The sequence below is a fragment of the Ovis canadensis genome, chromosome 6 (assembly GCF_042477335.2).
Source record: "Ovis canadensis isolate MfBH-ARS-UI-01 breed Bighorn chromosome 6, ARS-UI_OviCan_v2, whole genome shotgun sequence".
In the NCBI taxonomy this organism is placed as follows: domain Eukaryota; kingdom Metazoa; phylum Chordata; class Mammalia; order Artiodactyla; family Bovidae; genus Ovis; species Ovis canadensis.
This window is the reverse complement of record NC_091250.1, coordinates 45,515,064-45,538,195: the sequence shown is the minus strand read 5'-3', so window position 1 is coordinate 45,538,195 and position 23,132 is coordinate 45,515,064. Positions and strand designations below refer to the sequence as shown.

The 23,132-nt window shown below is 38.4% G+C and overlaps 1 protein-coding gene across 2 annotated transcripts in view; it reads right to left on the bottom strand.

Annotated features, from left to right (window-relative positions):
• The window catches only part of UNC5C (unc-5 netrin receptor C), a 424,053-nt gene that overhangs the window by 138,900 nt on the left and 262,021 nt on the right, over positions 1–23,132 (bottom strand). For both annotated transcript variants that reach the window (XM_069593659.1, XM_069593660.1), the window contains exon 3: positions 10,042–10,185. In XM_069593659.1, coding sequence (XP_069449760.1) covers positions 10,042–10,185 — 144 coding nt within the window. The remainder of the gene's footprint in view (positions 1–10,041; positions 10,186–23,132) is intronic.

Sequence of the window (23,132 nt, the reverse complement as noted above, 5' to 3'; positions counted from 1 at the left end):
GGAACTCTATTGCTTTTTCCATGATCCAGCAAATGTTGGCAATTTGATCTCTGGTTCCTCCGCCTTTTCTAAAACCAGCTTGAATATCAGGAAGTTCACAGTTCACATACTGCTGAAGCCTGGCTTGGAGAATTTTGAGCATTACTTTACTAGCGTGTGAAATGAGTGCAATTGTGCGGTAGTTTGAGCATTCTTTGGTATTTCCTTTCTTTGGGATTGGAATGAAAACTGACCTTTTCCAGTCCTGTGGCCACTGCTGAGTTTTCCAAATTTGTTGGCATATTGTGTGCAGCACTTTCACAGCATTATCTTTCAGGATTTGAAATAGCTCTACTGGAATTCCATTACCTCCACTAGCTTTGTTCGTAGTGATGCTTTCTAAGGCCCACTTTACTTCACATTCCAGGATGTCTGGCTCTAGATGAGTGATCACACCATCGGGATTATCCAGGTCATAAAGATCTTTTTTGTACAGTTCTTCTGTGTATTCTTGCCACCTCTTCTTAATATCTTCTGCTTCTGTTAGGTCCATACCATTTCTGTCCTTTATCGAGCCCATCTTTGCATGAAATGTCCCCTTGGTATCTCTAACTTTCTTGAAGAGATCTCTAGTCTTTCCCATTCTGTTCTTTTCCTCTATTTCTTTAATCGCTGAAGAAGGCTTTCTTATCTCTTCTTGCTAATCTTTGGAACTCTGCATTCAGATGCTTATATCTTTCCTTTTCTCCTTTGCTTTTTGCCTCTCTTCTTTTCACAGCTATGTGTAAGGCCTCCCCAGACAGCCATTTTGCTTTTTTTCATTTCTTTTCCATGGGGATGGTCTTGATCCCTGTCTCCTGTACAGTGTCACAAACCTCATTCCACATAGTTCATCAGGCACTCTATCAGATCTAGGCCCTTAAATCTATTTCTCACTTCCACTGTATAATCATAAGGGATTTAATTTAGGTCATACCTGAATGGTCTAGTGGTTTTCCCTGCTTTCTTCAATTTCAGTCTGAATTTGGTAATAAGGAGTTCATGATCTGAGCCACAGTCAGCTCCTGGTCTTCTTTTTGTTGACTGTATAGAGCTTCTCCATCTTTTCCTGCAGAGAATATAATCAATCTGATTTTGGTGTTGACCATCTGGTGATATCCATATGTAGAGTCTTTTCTTGTGTTGTTGGAAGAGGGTGTTTGCTATGACTAGTGCATTTTCTTGGCCAAACTCTATTAGTCTTTGCCCTGCTTCATTCCACATTCCAAAGCCAAATTTGCCTGTTACTCCAGGTGTTTCTTGACTTCCTACTTTTGCATTCCAGTCCCCTATAATGAAAAGGACATCTTTTTTGGGCGTTAGTTCTAAAAGGTCTTGTAGGTCTTCATAGAACCATTCAATTTCAGCTTCTTCAGCATTACTGGTTGGGGCATAGACTTGGATTACTGTGATATTGCATGGTTTGCCTTGGAAACGAACCACTTGGAAATGCACGCTAGTAATCAGGCCATTTACTCTGGCGTGCTGGCAAACTTGTGCTTGCTGAGCTCTACCAAGACACTTGGCATTAGGCTGCCAGATTCTGTCATGGTATAACTTAAATCTTTCAAAACACCTGGTTTTTAAAGAGCTGCTGTCTTGTCAGAAATCTGAATGAAAGAAGGAAGTGAGCCACTCTTCCTTTCTTCCCCAGGTAGAGTAGGGGAGAATGTTCCAGGTGTGAAGGAAGAGCTATTGGCCTCAACGTATTACATTCTCTAAGCAAAGAAACTGGTGTGGTTGGAACAAACCAAGTAGCAGGAGAGAAGTGGGAACCCAAAGCCTTCTTACATTTCTTCATTGTAAATAATAATGAGCCTATAACATTATCCATGTGGAAAATAAGATATTTTTGTAAATTGCCAACTGACACAAAAATCAATTGTCACCTCCTCTCTTATTTGTATTCAGTGTGTTGATTCAAGGCATGGACTTCTTTGCCAATCTGACCTGCTTCTCCATATATGAGCTTTGAACTCAGGCAGGTCTTTTATTATTATTATTTTTTAATATTTATTTAATTTGACTGCACCAGGTCTTACTTGCAGCACGCAAAGATCTTCACCGTAGCATAATCTTTTAGTTGCAGAATGTGGAATTTTTTTCTTTTTTTTGGAATGTTTAGCTGTAGCATGTAGGGTCCTCTAGTTCCCTGACCACGGATCTAACCTGGGTCCCCTGTATCATCAGTGCCAAGTATTAGGCACTGACCACCAGGGAAATCTGTTGGGCAGGATTTCAAATTTCTCTTTGTCCTTCATTTCCTCATCTGTAAAATGAAGATAATAACACCTGTCACACCAGCACTGGTATAAGAATTGAACGAACCATCCAAAGTTGGTCAAAGGGTACAAGCTTTCCTTTACAAGATGATTAAGTTCTGGGGATATTTTTGTACACCATGGTTACTATTGTTAATAATACATTGCATAATTAAAATTTGCTAACAGAATAGATTCTAGTGTTTCACCACACACACACACACACACACACACACACACACACACAGAGTAACTACATGAGGTGAAAAAGTGATGGAAACAGTTCCTCTATTATTAGAATTCCAAAGCCCATCTATCCAGTGTGAGACACATGTGGCTATGGAGCAGTTGACCTGTGGCTAGTCCTAACTAAGAAGTATTATAAAAATTAGTATGAAAAAAAGAATGCAATACTTGTCATGAATACTTGTTTGTATTGGGTATTTTATTGAAATGATAGTTTAAATAGAGTGGACTAACTAACATTATTAAAATTAATTTGGCCTCTTTTATGTTTGCTTTTTACTTTTTTAAGGATGGCTACTAGAAAAACTGAAATGACATGTGGCTGGCATCATATTTCCTCAGACAGTGTTGTTCTGGACAGTGTGTTAGGCACTACAGACTTACAGATGTAAACACAGCCTGTTTGACACCCACAGGTGGCTCACAAGGTGGCTCAGATCTCAGGGAAAAGGAGGAGTGAACTATGAGAGTAGGGCAGAGAAGTCTACCCTGTTCCTCTTTAATTCTTCCCAGGAACTGTCTTATTCCAATTTGTAGTCAGTGGCCTTTGTGATGGTGGCTGTGATTTATAGGTTTGTACACAGAAGAAAGTGAAACTCCTTAGGAACTATCATGATATCCCCAGGAAGATGGATTGTCTATGCATATAGATCCACTGGAACTCCTGAATTGAGGAGAAGGGTGGACATGCAGAGGGCTCCTCCATCCTCAGGCATAGGGACAAAATTACAGTCTAATAATACTTGAATTGGCAGACAACTTCAACTTCTAGGACTGACAGCTCAGGATGTATAGGAAGTGGTGAAAGAAGGAAAAACTCTTTAGTTTTAAAAGTTAACTTGGTACTACTAAATTTCAGAATGCACAAATAAAGTTGTTTGAATCATTATCTGTTTTTATGAACACTATTATCATTCACTGAGCATTTGCTTTGTGTCTGGCACTATGCCATATGCTTTACAACTTTATCCTAGTTTAATCTTAAAATAACCCTATCATTTTCATTTCATGGCCGATGGAACTAAGTCTCAGAGGGGTTAAATTGCTTGCTTGACTAAGGTCACACTAGTAAGTGATGGAACTAGGATTTGAATATATAGGTCAACCTGGCCCCAAATGTTTGCTCCAGCCACTCCACTTTGCCCTTCTTTTCACATAATGCCCACAATCCCCTGACAACAGCAACCACGGCATCATCAACGATCAAAACATCAGCAATAGCAGCCAAGACATTTCCTGAAGAGATGGAGGGTTTGCTGACATTCTGCCTGAATTACATTTTCCTCCCTTGAACATTCAGAATTTTGTCATTGACTATAGCAAGGGCCACTGGAAGAAACAACCCAATGGAACTGGCAGCTGCATCACCATAGGGCTCTATGTAGACAGTCATTACAGCACCGATTTGAGTTCCCGCAGTAGAAACCCCTCGCTCTCCAAGGGAAGCTGAGGCACCACTAAGGCCACCTGACACTGCCATCTGGTAAACATGCATGATTCCAGAGCAGGCACCTTGTGTCCTCAGCTCATTTCTGGCCAAATCCTAACTTTTCCCTATTTCCTATTTTCCCTCTGCTCTGATTGTATCACAAAATTATTTTTGTATTTTATATAGTTTATATATACAAAATATACATAAGCAAACAAATAAATAAAAGAATGGCTAATATTCATTTCTACTTTATAAACTTCTTAAAATAGAGCTTTTTCATGGAAGAACTATGGCTCCCTTTTTAGCACACACATATATATGTGTATATACACACATTGCTATTGCTAAGTCACTTCAGTCGTGTCCGACTCTGTGCGACCCCATAGACGGCAGCCCACCAGGCTCCCCCGTCCCTGGGATTCTCAAGGCAAGAACACTGGAGTGGGTTGCCATTTCCTTCTCCAATGCATGAGAATGAAAAGTGAAAGTGAAGTCGCTCAGTCGTGTCCAATTCTTAGCGACCCCATGGACTGTAGCCCACCAGGCTCCTCCATCCATGGGATTTTCCAGGCAAGAGTACTGGAGTGGGGTGCCATTGCCTTCTCCATATATACACTATTTATAGTATAGTACACAGAGTGTACACTATTCACACATGGTGAATATAGATCAAATTAGATGAGAGGTAAGTGAACTTAATTATCTCTAGCATCATGGCCATCTTTACCTGAAAAAAATTTAAAATTTAATTGCAGTTGATGTGACAGCCATCTGTCACATGTTACTGGGCAAAGCACCCCGGCTGGCTTGAAACAGAGCAAACCTGAGAATCTGCAGCCTTCCTGTAACATTAGTGAGGGCATGCTTGGTAGGGATCAGCTCTGACAAGGAGAATTTGAAATTTACCTTTTCTTTTCACCATGAGGTAAATCTGTATGAGTAAATCTTTATACATTGGATGTTGTTCCTCGTCTACTAACATGTGAGTTCAGTTAATTATGGAAGTACAAGCAAACTGCTCTTCAGTCTTAATACATGAAGATGAAAAGGTGCTATGGGCAAATTAATGTCTTACTACAAGAAGGGTTTGTTTTATTCTTTGAAAATGTCAAACTACATTTAAAAGCTGTGAAATAAATAGCAAAGTTTATTCTGCAAAGAAAGATAAGGTTCTTATACATTTGTAATCTTTAATGTGGCAAACAGGGTTACATAATATTAGATACATTATAAATTATAAATACATATATATGAAGTTGGCACCGCACGAGAGTCATGATTTGTAATAATGAAGCCTTTAAACTTCAGCTTCTGGGGCTTCCCTGATGGCTCAGTGGTAAAGAATCCACCTGCCAATGCAGGAGACAGGGGTCTGATTCCTGATCCAGGAAGATCACACATGCCATGGAGCAGCTAAGCCCGGAAGCCACAACTGCTGAAGCCCTAGAGCCTGTGCTCCAGAGCAAGAGAAGAACTGCCGTGAGAAGGCTGCACCTCACAGCTAGAGAGCAGCCCCTGCTCAGCAGCTAGCGAGTAGCCCTCCCAACTAGAGAGGAGCCCCTGCTCAGCAACTAGCGAGTAGCCCTCACAACTAGAGAGTAGCCCTCACAACTAGAGAGTAGCCCTCACAACTAGAGAATAGCCCTCACAACTAGTGAGTAGCCCTTGCAACTAGAGAGCAGCCCCTGCTCAGCAACTAGCGAGTAGCCCTCGCAACTAGCAAGTAGCCCTCACAACTAGAGAGTAGCCCTCACAACTAGAGAGTAGCCCTCCCAACTAGAGAGTAGCCCTCACACTAGAGAGCAGCCCTCGCAACTAGAGAGTAGCCCCTGCTTGCAGCAACTAGAGAAAAGCCAGCACAGCAACAAAGACCCAATACAGCCAAAAATAAATTAATAAATAAATTAACTAATTAAACTTCAGCTTTTAAGCAAGTCAGTTTATGATAAATTGTAAATTGGCAATTTTAAATATCTACTATACTTGATATTAATGAACATATAGCAGTGAAAGATAGTTTTATATCATTGTGCCTCTTTTGATTATAACTAGAAGCTAACTTTGAATTCATTTAATTATTTGACCAAAGCAATTCATTTGTTTCTTTTTAACATGTTTGAAAGTATCTTTCTACTTCATAATTAATAAAATGAAATCTAAAATGTTTGCGATAGATGATTGTAGTGGATGACATCCATTTTCAGGACTGATCCCCTCTGCTGGGAGTGTTGATGGTGAAGGCTCCCAGACTCTCCCTCCAGAAATTGCCCTCAGTTGAGATGAGCTGACTTGACCCAGGTCATACAAGTTGGTGAGGGTGAACAGAAAAGAAAGGTACCACATCCACTGACTAGTCGATGTTGGGGATAAAGGGCCGCTCACTCCTGGGCCTCGCGGTGGGACAACTCTAGAGGGCCATCCTAACTCCAGTGTCCCCTGTGGCATCATCTTTTGTTGTGCCTGAATTGCAGTTCAATTTCTCCCTCTGCCCAAGTCTATTCCTCCACAGATATTGTTCCAGAGAATACTCGTTAATATATTACCTGCATGCATGTCTCCATCTCAGAGCCTACTTCATAGAGAACCCACTAAGACAAAGAGAAAAACCCCTTTAGACATGCTCAGGGAGGAATGATTAATAGAGAGCAGTGATGGTTATAATGGTATTAATTGAACAAAATTTATTAAACATCTTTGATGTTCTAGGCATCGTGCTGAACACTGAAGATATACAGTTAAGCAAAGATGAATTAAGCAAAATGGATCTCAAGGAACTCATTGGCGTGAAACACAGCCATTACAACGAGTGAATATAATTCAAAGGAGACAAGCTCTACATTAAGAGGATGGATGCACTGGTCTGAAAGGTTTGAGAAAGGAACCCTTATCATTCTGGAGACTGATGAGGCAAGAAGGACTTCACTAAAGACAACTGAAAAATCCTTCAACAAGCTCAGGCCTTCTGAATCATTCTTTCTTTCTCTCACATTCTACATTCAACCTCTCTCTCTCAAAAAAAAAAAAAAAAACCCACTACCTCTGCCTTTAAATAAATCTAGAATCTAGGTCTCACCTTCTAATCTAGGCTGTCCTAACATCTCTCACAGCTGCCACCTTATAACTGGTCTCCCTTGCATCTACTTTTGCTTCTCACAATCTTTTCTCAACAGAGCAGTCAGGTGTTCTGTTAAAATGGAAGTCAGGGCATGAACTCCTCTGCAGAAAACATTCCAAAGTTCCCATTTCATACTGAGAACCAAAGATGCTACACCCACAGGCCCCCATCTGCACACTGCCCTTCCTGTCCTTACCTTTCTCAACTCATCCAGGAGACTCCTCTCCCTCACCCTCTTCTAGCCACTGTGGCCAATTCAGTCTTCATGGCACCAGCAAACATTCCTGCTTCAGGGCATTTGTACTTAGGCCACTCGCTGTCCCCTCTGCCTGACTGCCCCCCACCCCCTTCTTCAGGTTGCTTCAACTGCCAACTTCTGCAGGCCTTCTCTGCCCACAGTCCCCAGCACAGCATACTCCCTTCCCCCACTGTCTTTCTTCATAACACTTACCATCTGCTCTGTTACTGATCATTTACTTCATTAAGTGCGCCCTAACTTCCCTGGTGGTTCAGCGGTAAAGAATAAGTATATGCCTGCAATGCAGCAGATGAGGGTTCGATCCCTGGGTCAGGAAGATCCCTGGGGAAGGGAATGCTAACCCATTCCAGTATTTTTGCCTGGAGAACCCCATGGACAGAGAAGCCTGGTGGGCTGCAGTCCATGGGGTTCCAAAGAGTCAAACACAACTTACCGACTAAACAACAACTTGTTTAGCAGAAACAAGCCTCTTGAGGACAGGGATCATTATGTGTTTTGATTCTGGCTCCATATCAAATACCTAAAATTATCTCAATAAGAGAGTAAAAGCTTAGTAAATATTTGTTGAATAAGTGAATTTTTACAAATAATGAAAGGAAGTAAGCGAAAGGTACAGTGCTTCAGGATGAATAACAGCTGGAAACAAAGAAATGGAAGTATTTCTAATCTAGTGTGACTAGATCGGAGACATTCTTTGTGGTCAGAGCTAGAAACTTAGGTTACATTATGGAAACAATGACGTGGTTTTTATGGGCTGAAATGTATCCCCCCTCTAAAATTCACAGGTTGACATCCTAGCGCCCAGTATACCTCAGAAGGTATTAGGAGATATGACCTTTAAAGAGGTGATTAAGTTAAAATGAGGTCATTTGGGTAGCCTTAACCTAATATGACTGGCATCCTTATAAGAAGAGAAATTTGGATGCAGACAGTTACAGAAGGAAGATCACGTGAAGACATGGAGAAGATGACCATCTATAAGCCAAGGAGAGGAGCTTCAGCAGAAACCAATATTGCCAGCACCTTGATCTTGGACTCCAGCTTCCAGAATCGTGAGAAAATAAGTTTCTCTTGTTTAAGCCACCAGTTGGTAGAATTTTGTTACAGCAGCTCTAGTAAGCAAATACAGTGATATATACCATTGTAGGAAATTTTGACTTTATCTCAGAAGCTACTATGAAATTTTAAGCAGGGATGGAGGTGAGCTGAGGTAAGACCTGAGTTTTAGGAATCTTCCAGAATCTTGCATTTGTGGTAATATGGGGAAAGGGCTGGAAAAAGTAAAAGACTAACTGGAGACTAACTGGTAAGTGATTGTAATGGTTGGGATCTAGATCAAACAGAAGGGAAAGAACAGGCAAGAACAGGAACTGTGGGAAGCATCAGAGCCAAAACTGTTTGAACTCAGTGACTTCCCAGGTGGCTCAGCGGTCGAGAATCTGGATCTGCCTGCCAGTGCAACAGATGCAAGTGATGGGAGTTTGATTCCTAGGTCAGGAAGATCCCCTGGAGTAGAAAATGGGAACCCAATCCAATAGTCTTGCCTGGGAGATCCCATGGACAGAGGATCCTGGTGGGCTACAGTCTGAGCATGCTTGACTGAGCATATGCCATGACTGAGCAGGCGTGCACACAGTGACATATTAGAGGGAAGTGACACTGACGTCAATGTAAATTGAAATTTAGTAAACTACAGGCATGCAAGGGCTTCCCAGTTGGTTCTAGTGGTAAAGAACCTGCATGCCAATACAGGAGATGCAAGAGACGAGAGTTCGATCCCTAGGTTGGGAAGATCCCCTGGAGGAGGGCATGGTGACTCACTCCAGTATTCTTGCCTGGAGAATCCCATGGATGAGGAGTCTGGTGGGCTACAGTGCATGGGGTCTCACAGAATCAGACACAACTGAAGCAACTTAACATACATGCTGGAACAGACATGCCAAGGAATTCAGATAGTATAATTTACATGGTTTTCAGTGGTCTCACACTTGAGAAAATTTCTCAGTATGGAAGCTTCAGACATTAAAGCAGCATTCATGCTGTTCAAGGTATGAATAGTACTCACTGAGAAAAGGGTCTGCAGAAAGAGCTGCAGGCAACATCTCCTCCTTGGGGATAATATGTATATTAGCATATTAAGGAATCTGGAAAGTTTTGTAATGAAGGAACTTCTTTAACTTTGTCCAAAAAAGTATTTCCCACATTTACTGATTATGGAACCCTTTTAATCTCTCCCTGAACATATATTAGAAATATCTCCCTGAAATACTCTAGAAATTAATACAGTTTGGAAAATAGTGATGTGTTTTGATGCATTAGAACAGTTCTAAAACAAATAAAGAAGCTTTGCCGGGTAATTTCTATTTCTAATAGGAAAACTAGTCAACATTGTCCTAACAAATTGGCAGAATAAACTCATTAAAGGAATATAGTTGTTTTCCTATAGCCTAATTACTATTAGATTAAAAAAGAACATTCGGTCTTTTGAAAGTAGCACTAATTCTTTCACATTCCTAAAGGAAAATTACTCAATGCCTTGAAACAAAAAATGACATGATATTCTGATGACTTAAGGGGAAAGTGTAGCTCAAATGCAGAAGTCTGGGAGCAGTTTTCAAACAGGGTTCTTCGACACCAGAGCAGGTGTGGTCAAATTTTCCCATATTCCATTAGCTTCTGGAACCCACAGTGCCCCTGCACAGAGACTTACATGCAATGCGCACGTAGGCTTTCCGGCTCTTGGTGGTGCCTGCCGAGCTCCAGGCTACACACTGGCACCAGTAATCTTCAGGCCCAAAGAGTTCTTCCACTTGCTGGCGTGAAATCTCAATGCTCACTTCCCGGACAATGAGACCTGCCAAGGCAAAGGAAGATTTAAGTCAGGAGAAGACTTGTACTAACAAAATACAAAACATCATACCTAATTTTTCCCCTAGTGATCCTTCTTAATGCCATGGACCAACAAATCACATATTGCCTCTCATCTCCTCTGACTCTCTTCTAGCTCCAGTTACTTGATTCACAGCTGTCTCATTCTCTTATTTGCTATTTGAAATCTTCCGGATTCATCAGAAGATGAAAGTGAATTAGATCTATCCACAAAAATCCTTTCCCTTTATTACCTAATATTCACCCACCACCAAGTTAACTTTCTCTGTGTATTCAAACATGAACTTGAATTTAACATCTTCTAAGGATTCTATCTTAATTATACAGGTTGTATGTAAGATACCCATGTGCTGTACAGTATAGGTTTACCTAATTCTTTACATAAAATGAGACAGAATGACATAAAACAATAATCATAGGTATATAAATCATTAGCATATTTATATACACAAGTATATATATTTAGGTTTTATTATTATATGATCTAGCACTTTATAAATATATGGTGATTTTTTTAAAAAACTAAGTCATTTTAAATGGCTTTGTTTATTATTAAGGCACATTGTTTTTTATTGAAAGAAATATTAGCCTTAGTTAACAAACCTCTTCTGTTCTAGCCAGAAAATGAATGACTTTAAAGTTTTCATGAATTTTTGAAAGCCCAAATGTTTCTCTTTAATAACAATATAACCAAAATCCTATTAAAAATAAAGTGAATTCCAGTTAAAATACTCAAATAATTGGAATTTATTTCACAGCATTATATAATCCTAAAATAATTAAACTTGAACTTGAGTCCAGGATTATCATTTTAGGGGTATTTATCTTGTGATACTAAAGTCTAGTTCAGAGATTCATCCTGAAATATGCCTTCTTGCATTAAGCAAGAAAAATTAAATTATATATATATGGGCAATGTATGTGGGCAACTGCCACTTCTCTTGCACACACTGCTAGCATGGAATGTCTTTGAGAGAACTGGAAGGGACACCCTTTAGGAAGTCGGAGCATAAATGATGTATGAGCATCATGTATGAGCACAGTAAGAAAAATTAATTACATTAGTTTGTATTGTTTGTTCATTCATTCATTCATGGATGAAATATCTATCAAGCATCAATTATGCAGAAAATATTGCACTGGGTACTTATGAAATTCTGATGAGTAAGATAGTCATTGCCCTTAATGAACCTTCATTTTTGTGAGAAGGGCACGTATTAACTAGAGTTATAATAAATGTATAAATTTGTTATTTAATTACAATTGTGTTCAATGCTGCAAAGAAGTATTGAAGTAATGAGAGTGAATAACAAGGAGACTCAACTTAGTATGAAGGATCCTGCATGAGTTAGACTGATTAAATCATATGGGGAGAGGGACAGGACACACGGTAAGAAGAAGAAAGGGAAGGAGGAGACTGGGAACCCAGGAGAAGATACCTGAGCACAGGACACAGAGAATACTAGCATGAAATGAACCCAGAGACAAGAAAGCGGCCTATTTATATACATTCTTGTGAACCTGCAGTTCTCAAAGTATGGCCCACAGAACAGCTTTATCAACATCACTTGGGAACTTGTTGAAAATGCAAATTCCTGGGCTCTACTCCAGACTCAGTGAAAAAGAAAAATTGATAGTCCAGTCCAGCAATATTTTAACAAGTCCTCCAAGAATCCTGATGCATGCTATAGTTTGAGCACCACTGTTGTAACACCATGTTTAGGATTTGGAATTTCTTTCTGAGAGGCGAGGGTTTTAGGAAGATGACATAATCAGATGAGAATAAAAAATGCATGCATATATAAATGTATAAAAGAAATGACACATGATACAGTGACAGGTATAGGATATAGAGTTTAAGTAGCTCATAAAAGTCATGATTTCTTAAAATGTTTGATCATGACTTTGGTATAAGTAACATGAAAGAGGTGTCATCTGGAGATTCTAAAAAAGAGTGTTTCAGTACTTGCCCTAAAATCTAGGACATTCTCATATGGATAAAAACACTCAGGGAAATTAACAATCCCCCAACAGCAGCAGAAGCTGACTCATTAGAGGATAGATAATTCTTCCCATCACAAGCGGCTGAGAGTTAAGTCACAGAAAAAACTAAGTCTTTAAGTCCAACTCATGAATCCCTGAACTGGAATGAAGCCCAGGAAAGTGGGTTTTATAAGCCCAAGGCAGGGCAAGGTCCTAAACGGGGTGACTCTATTTTAAAATATTTATTAAATATATTTAATGTTACCTTAAAATTTTGGAAATTAGTAACACTTTTATGTTTAAATAGTGATCAGCTTAAAACGAATTTTCAAGTAACTGGCATATCCCAATCCTTGAAAAGATTACTATATTATTTTAGCCAATGTCCAGCCTCCACAATGAAAAACCAACTTTAACAAATAGCACTACTTTCCTTCCTCTTTCCTGGTCCTTGCTTATGCCTTTCATTTTCTTGTCTCATTGTAATTATTCTCATTTTTCTGATGTCTAGAAACCTGTACAAAGATGGAGCAGTCTTCTCTCCTTTCCTGCCACCTTTTAACTCCACTCTGGTATTTAATACTCTTGCCTGTTTTATTTGTTTGTACCTTTTCTGTTCATGCAGAAAGTCAGTTATTGGAAAACAAACACTTCCTCTAAAGGTTGCTGCAGTAAATTTACAGTCACCAAAGGGCTGATAAACCTGCAGTGTGTAGTTCCTTAGGACTATAATGGCTCTTTCCAAAATGTAGAGAGCAGCAGCAAAACAGGCTCAGGATATTAAAACCGCATACAAATATTTTGTGTCCCAAGATGATAACTTCAGGTTTCACTCCTCCCTTTTACTTAGAGCAATCAAAGGAAACCTAATTAAAAGCTAGGGAAACTTCATGAGGGCTACTGTATCCTTTTGCCCAAAGAGGCTCATGGATGTTTCTATTAACCACAAATCTAAATCCTTTTATGAAGCCACAGACCTAACCCTCCTACTACAGGGATTATTCACAGTGTGAATGTTCTGAATTGTGTGGCCCAGGCTCCCCATGGGCTCAGGAGTCAAGCACACACTGATTTTTGTCTTCAGCTTCACAGATGCTCCATTCAGCAGGAGATGGATTAATTACAGTTGGGTACACTGGCCCTGCCACAGGCCCAAAGCTTATATTCCAACTTTTGGTCAGCACCACCAGAAAAAGAAAAAAAACTGAAGCATTAAGTATCTAAACACTTAGATTTTAGAACTGTCTAGAATTAGCTGCATTATTCAGACTCTGAGTTACTGAGTTACATATCATCTTTTTATTGTTCATCAAACCAGAGACTAGTGGTTTGGGTAAAAGTAGGTAATGTCCTTTCTCTTTGAAAGTGAAATTTCAAATCTGCTTGAAGTCTTGAGATGGAAAAAGCAAGCTGCCTTGAAATTTGAAATGCCATCAGCATTACTTCCAAGGCAGGTTGCTTTGAAGAGCATTTGGGAACTTGAAATTGGTTTCAGGTTATTTAAGGGTGGGGAGAAATACTTCGGTCTACAGGATTTACTCAAATACAAATGTGTATTTTCCATCCCGTCTGATAACATCAAAGATTTCCCATCACTGTTCATCCTTTAATAGTGGCATCTCAAGGATGCATGCTGTTTGAAGTTTGCAGTGATCTGCTTTTATAACAGGAATCAGTGTGGTTTGGGAGCCAGAGTGTAGAAAAGTAATTAGCATATTATACCAAGAAGTCTTATAATGAGCATGAATATGTACTTGTTAATAGGGAGTTTCAAATGACTTTAGAAATTCCGATATAAATGCAACCCTCTGATTGGATCTTTATGAGGCTATACCTGAATATAGCAATAAAATCTAGTACCTGACATTTATTTCTTATCTTTAGGATAATTTTAACTTTGAATAGTGTTGACATCACTAACTGTTTTCCTAGAGACTGTTATAAAGTGATCCAAATTTGTGATTAATGCTCCTGTAAAATTATTTAAAGCAATATCCACATTTCCCCAGAAACATAATCTGCAGTGCTATCAACAAATAGTAAAAATTCACTAATGTCAAAAATTAACTGTTAAGTTCTAGAAATGTAAAGATGGATCAAGTATCACATCCAAGCTTGTGCTATTCATTTATCATGTTTATTAGGTGATACTCAAGTTATGCATCATCTTAATTCTTTTTTAAATGTGTTCATCAAATCTGCATCTTTTAATACCCCATGTATGTTTCACTAAAAAGCATCTTCACCTCATGTTAGTCTGAGGTGTTTTGTGTGCCCCAGTTGTATTTTTCATTCCTCCCAATTACTTAATCTTTCATATGCAAAGGGAAGTTTTGAGACACTTTGTTGTATAGACCTGGTAATTCTATTTCTTCCAGTATTCTCCCTATGGGGAGAAGAGCTACAGAAGTCACTCTACCAAATCTCATCAGAATATATTCACATAGTACTTGTAAATGTACAAAGCTACAGGTAAGGATGTTCTGGAATATACTACATTTTATTGAATTAGCATGTTTCTCTTTTTCATGCTTTCTACTAGAGCTCAATCCTATTAATTTTCACCAATATCTAAAATATGAAACGTATGTTTGAGATGTCTTAATATAAATTTAATCACACAGGATCCTTTTATTTAAAAGATGTCATACCATAAAAACTGAAAATTATTTTAGTAACTTATAACTCTCACAAAATAACAAATATGATAACTTGTAAGGCAGAACTTTATAATTACAACATTGCTCTTTGTTACATGAAGTCATTTGACAGTCTTTAAAGTACATCAGGAAAAGCAGACACTGTAAATGCATAATTTACCAACTTCTCTCTGAAATGTTTCCCTTGAATTTTTAATATATAATATATAAACAGGCCACCTACGTAACTAAAATTACTTTGTGTAATTGGGAATTGCAACTTACTAGTGTATTAGATTTATTATGAGTGTTTTTGTTAAACTTACATTTACTATCTTTGTGATATGGATGAATTTTCCTGAACGTTAAGGAATAACATGGCTGAGACTGAGAGGTTCAAGAGATTTTCTTGGAAGAATTTTGTTCTTTTATGTAATAGTTTGACTTGATTCCCTTGTATGTGATAATTTCTAGTCATTTGGTTCTGTGTGGCATTCTGTGTCCAATAAGGGTCTGTGTTTTAGTTCATTATATTTTTGTTTTATCTAGAGCTGAGAAAAAAATATGCATTGGATTATGTATCTGGAAGTGGGGAGATGTCTAGTAGTTCTAGAAAGCTATTAGGTTGGTGCAAAAGTAATTGCGGTTTTGCATTGTTGAACTTTCCCATTTGATATTGGAATACATTCTTAAATAAAGTGGTTATGTTATACATAATTTTAATGTGCACTTCTCACGTTATGTTTTTTTGCTAATGATATTAAACTTGTGTATGTTATATTTATTTTAAACTATGGAAATGATGTTAGACAAAAAACAAATTCAAGTGATTTTCTTACTGTTCAAAATGGTTCATGAAGCAGCAGAGACAACTCGTAAAATCAACAATGCATTTGGTCCAGAACTGCTAACGAACATACAGTGCAGTGGCGGTTCCAGAAGTTTCTCAAAGGAGACGAGAGCCTTGAAGATGAGAAGTGGAGCGACTGGCCATTAGGAGTTAACAATGACCAACCAAGAGCATCATCAAAGCTGATCCCCTTACAACTACACAAGAAGTTGCCAAAGAATGCAACGTTGACCATGTTGTGGTCATTTAGCATTTGAAGCAAATTGGAAAAGTGAAAAATCTTGATAAGTGGGTGCCTCATGAGTTGACCACAAATCAAAAACATTTTCACTTTGAATCATTGTCTTCTCTTATTCTATGCAACAATAATGAACCATTTCTCCATCAGATTATGACATGTGACAAAAGGTAGATTTTATATGACACCGACAATGATCAGCTCAGTGCTTGGAGCAAGATGAAATTCCAAAGCACTTCCCAAACCAAACTTGCACCAAGAAAAGGGCATGGTCACTCTTTGGTGGTCTGCTATCCATCTGATCCATTATAGCTTTCTGAATCCCAGAGAAACCAGTGTATTTGAGAAGTACACTCAGCAAATTGATATGCACTGAAAACTGCAATTCCTGCCGATGGCACTGGTCAACAGAAAGGGGCCAATTCTTCTCTCCAACAACACCCACCCACATGTTGCACAACCAACACTTCAAAAGTTGAATGAACTGGGCTACAAGGTTTTGCCTTATCTGTCATATTCACCTGACCTTTCCCAAACTGACTACCATATTTTCAATCATCTCGACAACTTTTTACAGGGAAAATGCTTCCATAACCAGCAGGAGGCCGAAAATGCTTTCCAAAAGTTCATCTAAACCTGGGGCATGGATTTTTACATGACAGGAATAAACTTATTTCTCATTGGCAAAAATGTGTTGACTCTAATGGTTCCTAATTTTGATTAATAAAGATGTGCTTAAGCCTAGGTTGTAATGATTTAAAATTACGGTCCAAAACTATAATTACATTTGCATCAACCTAATACATGTCAACCACAGATAAATGCAATCTTCCTTTCTGAAACTTCAAATTTTAATTACAAGATGCTATTAAAAGAAAGTGACAAATGACTTACACCAACAATGCTAACACTATTTTTCCCTTTCCTTTGCAGGAGTGTCAGGTTTAGATGTCATAACATCCTCATAAGGAGAACCAGTGTTCCTACCTTTTAAAACAATGTAGTTAATTAATTTATTTTATTTTTGGTTGTGTTGAGTCTTTGTTGCTTCTCAGGCTTTGATGGCTTCTCTTTTTGCAGAGCATGGAGGATAGAATTCAAGGGCTCAATATCTGTGGTGCTCGGGCTTAGCTGTCTTGCCACATGTCCGGAATCTTCCCGGACCACGGATTGAACCCATGTCCCCTACATTGGCAGACAGATTCTTAACCTCTGGACCACCAGGGAAGTTCAGTGCTCCTAATTTTGTTTGACTTTCTCACCACCATCAAACTGAGGGCTGAAAGTATGAAGGATAATTGGAGTGGTGGGTATATAAAATACTTTATCTTACTTATTGAGTTGTATAAATGAGTTGACAGAAGTTAATCCTACCAGTTTTGGCCCATCATTTAATTCTTACTCCTAACTTTGGTGATGAAAGACCTATTGAAACTCTGTTTCAATAAGCCTTTCTGAGGCCAAAATGGGAACTAAAATGCTTTCTCTAATTAACCTCTTCTTGTAGGTCAATGTTCTTTAGGATATAAAGAAGCAATTCTATACGAACACGATATGGCAGTCTGTTTAACCTGGAAAGACACAATGCTCATTCCACTGAGATAGCAAATACATTACTCATCTAAATATTTTCCCTAAAACATCAAACTTTATATGTATTTGAATATATATTCAACATTTCTCTTTAAAGCATAATTGTTAATAATTATCTAAATCTAACTACATGAATTCCTTTCTGTCCCAATTTCAGGCAGTTCATTAGTAATTTCAATAGAGGTAATTTTAACAATTTTTTTAGAAAAAGATTTCTGTCAATATGGTGGGGAATAATAACGAGTTATTGGAGATTAGTTAACTGTGGAGTTATGAATTATAGACCTTATTATACTTTCATCCATCCTTCATGCAATATGTATTTGTTGAGACTCTATTATATGCTAAGGACACAGTGGTAAAGAAGATCAAGAAGGACTCTGTCCTCCTGTGGGTTACTTTCTACTGTGGAGATTGTTCTTGAGCACCTGTTTAATGCACAGTATTTCCAAGATGGGCATGGAGATGAAATGCTTATGGATTCTGCTTTCAGAAGCTTACTGTCTAATACGAAATGCATTGTATATCCATCAGTATAGTAATTGGCACAAATATTTGTCTAATTAATGTATGTTAAACGAATGAATGATTTGTGTGCTATAGCTATAATTCAAGTAGTGTTAAATCCTAGGAATAAGTAAATTTAATTGTAACTCAGAACAGTAAAGGTAACTAGTATTTAATGAGCATCTACCATGGGTCTCAGTTAATCTGCATAATAATTCTTGGGATTAATATTGTTAAACCTATAATATGGGTAAGGTATGGAGGTGAGAATTTAAACAACTGTTCACACAGCCAATAACTACTGAAATCAGGATTCAGAACCACAGTTGTCTGAATCCAAAGTCCCAATTTCTTTCACTACAACAATATTCCCCAACTATGCCTAGAAAAAGTGGTTTCTCCTCAAATAAGTTTGGGAATTTCTGCTTACTACAACATTCTCTTAGAAACTTGGAATGCCATTAGTATACAAAAGGCGTTGGTCAGGAGTTCTGCCATAAAGAAGTGGGTTTAATTTGGACTGCCAACATTCTCCTCAGGTGGCTCAGATGGTGGCTCAGATGGTGGCTCAGAGGGTAAAGAATCTGCCTGCAAGAAGAGAAGAGACCCGGGTTTGATCCCTGGGTCAGGAAGATTCCCTGGAGAAGGGAATGGCAACCAAATCCAGTATTCTTGCCTGGAGAATTCCATGGACAGAGGAGCCTGGCAGGCTACAATCCATGGGAACACAAAGAGTTGGACACAACTGAGCAACCAGCACTTATTTACTTAACATTCCCCCTAATTTATTACACCATAGAACCCTATAGTCAATGTAAACAAAGAACCCATTTCAGCACGGCTTTCAATTTGCTTAGCATTCTCCAGATGTTGATATATAGAATAAAATTAATCCACTGTTTGGAAAATTCCAAAAAAACCCATAAAGAAAGCTACAGTGAAATAGTTTTAGAAGGTGAGATCAGGGGAAACCTGGGGAATAGAATATTTGAATTTGATGTTGAAGCATGGTTTGGGTTTAAAAATTTAGAGATGAATCAAAGATACTTGAAGAGGAGAGAACAGCAAGAAGCCAAAGGGCAGAGAATAAAACACATGGGAATCACAGTGCAGAATAGTTTACATGAATTAAGTAAGAAATAAGACCAGAAGAGAGATCCTGGAGAGCCATGTATGGCAGCTAGAGAAGACTGTTTTATGGAGAGTGAGCTTGTGAAAATTGTGCAGTGGTGAATGACATTTTAAAAATGACATCTGCTTTAGCTTTAGAGCGATTAATATGGCTTTACTAATAAAGAAAACTAATCTGATTTACTTAAATTGAATTTTCATAATTTTAATTATCATTACAAAATTTGTTTTCAGAACTATGATCTTACATGAAGTCATTAATCATGTATTAAAAGCAATATTCTTGGAGACCCTCTGAAAACAGCCTGACAATAAAAATCAGGTACATATATTCAAAATAATAATCAGTCCTACCATCAGGCTTTTATTTGCTTTCTTATCCCAAATGATTTAGAAAGAAGCATTAAGTGCTATCACCTCTGGTGTGATCACCACTTACATAGTTCACATGTAGGTTACTGGGGACAGCTACCTATTTATTTTAAAAGCAGTGCATTTATTTTAAAAAAAAAACTTTAAAAACAAATTAAAAACACTCACTTTTTGGGAAAAATTCAACTCATACAGGACAATTATTATTACAACTGAAGGGTTAGACAAATACTTGTCTGTGCTGAGTCGCTTCAGTTGTGTCTTAACTCTTTGTGACTACATGAACTATAGCTCCCCTGTCCACGCAATTTTCCAGGCAAGAATCCTGGAGTGTGTTGCCATTTTCCTCCTCCAGGAGATCTTCCCAACCCAGGGACTGAACTTGTATCTCAAGTCTCCTGAATTGGCAGGCAGGCTCCTGGTGGCTCAGAGGTTAAAGCGTCTGCCTGCAAGATGGGAGACCTGGGTTCAATCCCTGGGTCAGGAAGATGCCCCGGAGAAGGGAATGGCAACCCACTCCAGTATTCTTGCCTGGAGAATCCCATGGATAGAGGAGTCTGGTAGGTGACCCCACAGTCCATGGGGTTGCAAAGAGTCGGACACAACTGAGCGACTTCACTCACTCACTCTTTACAACTAGTGCTATCTGAGAAGCCCTTTAAGACATTTTTTAAAAATACTTGTCTAATACACAGCCACTTAGTGATTTATTTAGTTAAGAGAATAAATTCCTGCTCAGTATTTACTATTTGATTTTTGGAAAATCTTAACTTCATCAACCCTTGGTTGAAATTGGAAAATGAAGTCAAGAATTTATTTGTTTTATTGGGTTGTGAGAAAAGAAATGGACTAACGGCTACAAAAGTTCTTGAAATCGATAAAATTCTTTTAAAGTATAAAAGAATAACAACTGAGAATAAAACTATGTTTTATTACCAAAATTATCATTGGAAGTACTAACATAGTCTTAAGAGAGGGGGAGAACACCACCCTAACTGGAAATTGTGTTAGTTACAAACCCAGATGAGAAAGACATGGCTGCTTTGGGAAATTTTCAACAGAGCTGGGGGAGCTCAGTCTGGGTGGGGATGTCAACTGTCCAGGACAATGTAGATGTGGCCATGATTATTTAGAAATGGAATCTGAACAGCAGGAACAAGTTCTAGTGATGGGCCTTTAAGTTTCCTGTCCTTCAGTGCAGTCACCTAGGGCTTTACTCACCCCCAAGGTCCCTATTATATCAGAGCACAGATAGAGAGGAGCTACCCTGATGAGTAAGTGAAGAGTCTACTGGTTTCTGTAACCAAGGAACTTGGATAGCTCACCTGTTAGGCATTACTTACGTCCCTATCCAACCACCAGGTAAAACAAGGACACTAAGCAACCAAATGGAAATAACTAACTAGGCTGCTGCTGCTGCTGCTGCTAAGTCACTTCAGTCGTGTCCGACTCTGTGCGTCCCCATAGACGGCAGCCCACCAGGCTCCCCTGTCCCTGGGATTCTCCAGGCAAGAACACTGGAGTGGTTGCCATTTCCTTCTCCAATGCATGAAAGTGAAAAGTGAAAGTGAAGTCACTCAGTCATGTCTGACTCCTAGCGACCCCATGGACTCCAACTAACTAGGCTAGTTCTGACTAATTTGGGGTAGAACAGAGAAGACAAAATTGATGAACTTAATTACATCTTCTAGAGTCTTTCTTCACTTTCCAACTGGGATGTGAGTTCCATCAGGGTACAAATTTTTGTTTGCTATCTGATGTTGCTGTGATCTAGAATAATCCTTGGCACACACTGTACGTATGCAATAATTATTTGTTGAATTAATGAAAGAATATTTCCCCCAGGACACTATGATATACTTATTTAAAAGATATGTGATTATGTCCCCTTATATCTTAGAGGAAAGGAACTTTCAGTCATGGTGGCAGTTGTACCTCCTATCCTAGCCAGAAAGACATACTCAGACACAACATTGATTTAAATTTTGAATGTCCTTTGGTAATTGCACTAACAATGGGGAACAAAAGTGGAGTTACTGTAATGCTTTGTAGAGCCTCCAAAGTTGTTGAGCCTCCAGTAAGAGCTGAGTAAATACAGATCAAGTATCAATGAGATGGGTTTCTCAGGTGGCTCAGTGGGTAAAGAATCCATCTGCCACTGTAGGAGATGTGGGTTCAATCCCTGGGTGGGGGAGATCCCCTGGAGGAGGGCATGGCAATCCACTCCAGTATTCTTGCCTGGAGAATCTCATGAACAGAGAAGCCTGGCGGGTTACAGTCCATGAGGTCACAAAGAGTCTAACATGACGGAAATGACTGAGAACACGTGCATGCACCAATGAGATCCTTTTTTCTTATCCTTAAAAAAAAAAAAATCAAGTATGTGAGAAGGAATCAATTTACAAAAAGAAGGAAAAAATTTAACTTGTGAAATTCTAAGTAGAGGTGAAAAATACTAGCATTTCATATTTCCAAGCTGGTAGTGTGTATTCAACTTTGGCTGAAACACCAACTTTCAATTTTAACTTTTTAATTCTGAGAAATAACTATTTATTTTGATATTTCCAAAATATTTCTATATATTCTGAGATTCTTGTCTCAAATATTTCTTTTGCTAGTCCAAAGGAAGAGATGATATAACACAATAATGAAAATAAGCACTTTAACATTTTTCCTTTTTTGTTTCTATAGAGACTGTCTCTTTGATCTTCTGCTGATTCTAAGTTGCATAGACTTAGTTTCTGATAAACCAAAGGTTTATCAAATCTTTTATAATCCAAAGGTTTATAAAACCTAGAATTCAAGAGGACAATACCGCTACAGGTAGGCCAGTAAAACCTAGAGTTTAATTAATCCTTGGCAATTAACTTAATTGAGGGTATGATCTTTGGTGAAGTATTTGGTTCAAATTCTAGTTCCTCCAGTGACCAGATGTATGACTTTCAGAAAATTCCTCTAACTCCCTAAATAACACTTACCTCAATGAGAAAGTGTGAATTAAAATTCCTAACTCAGTGTAATGATTATATAAGGTGATACATGTAAAACCCTTAGCAGAGTAAGCCCTTAATACAAGACTAGCCTAATGTAATTTTAGAAGCTAAATAGTTTATGTCATGCTGGGTACTAAACAATGCCTCTCATTTTAGAGGTTTTACAAAATTAAAATTATTTTCCATCACAGAAGTCTTCAGGGCAGCTATTTTAGCTCAGCTTTCTTAGTAATCCAGGCTGCATCTATCTGCAACCTACATCTTTTCAGCCATGGCTACCAGGGTCCACAAGTAAGCAGAAGACAGCACAGAGAGCTCACACCTGCTCTTAAAATGCTTGGCTTGGAAGTTTACATAACTCACTCATAGCCCATGGAAAAGAAGATTCACTTGGCCAAGTTGCATGGCAAGAATGCAGGACCTGTAGTACTCATCTGTGCCCAGGAAGGAAAGAACAGGAAATGAGTATTAGATGTCCTACAATATAACTGATAAACCTCCTTCAACAGGAAAACAAGAAATTGAATTTAAAAGAAATTTTTCTTTAACTTTTTAAGAAAGTTTTAAGAAATCACAGTGACATTGAAATAGTTATCAAGTCAAATG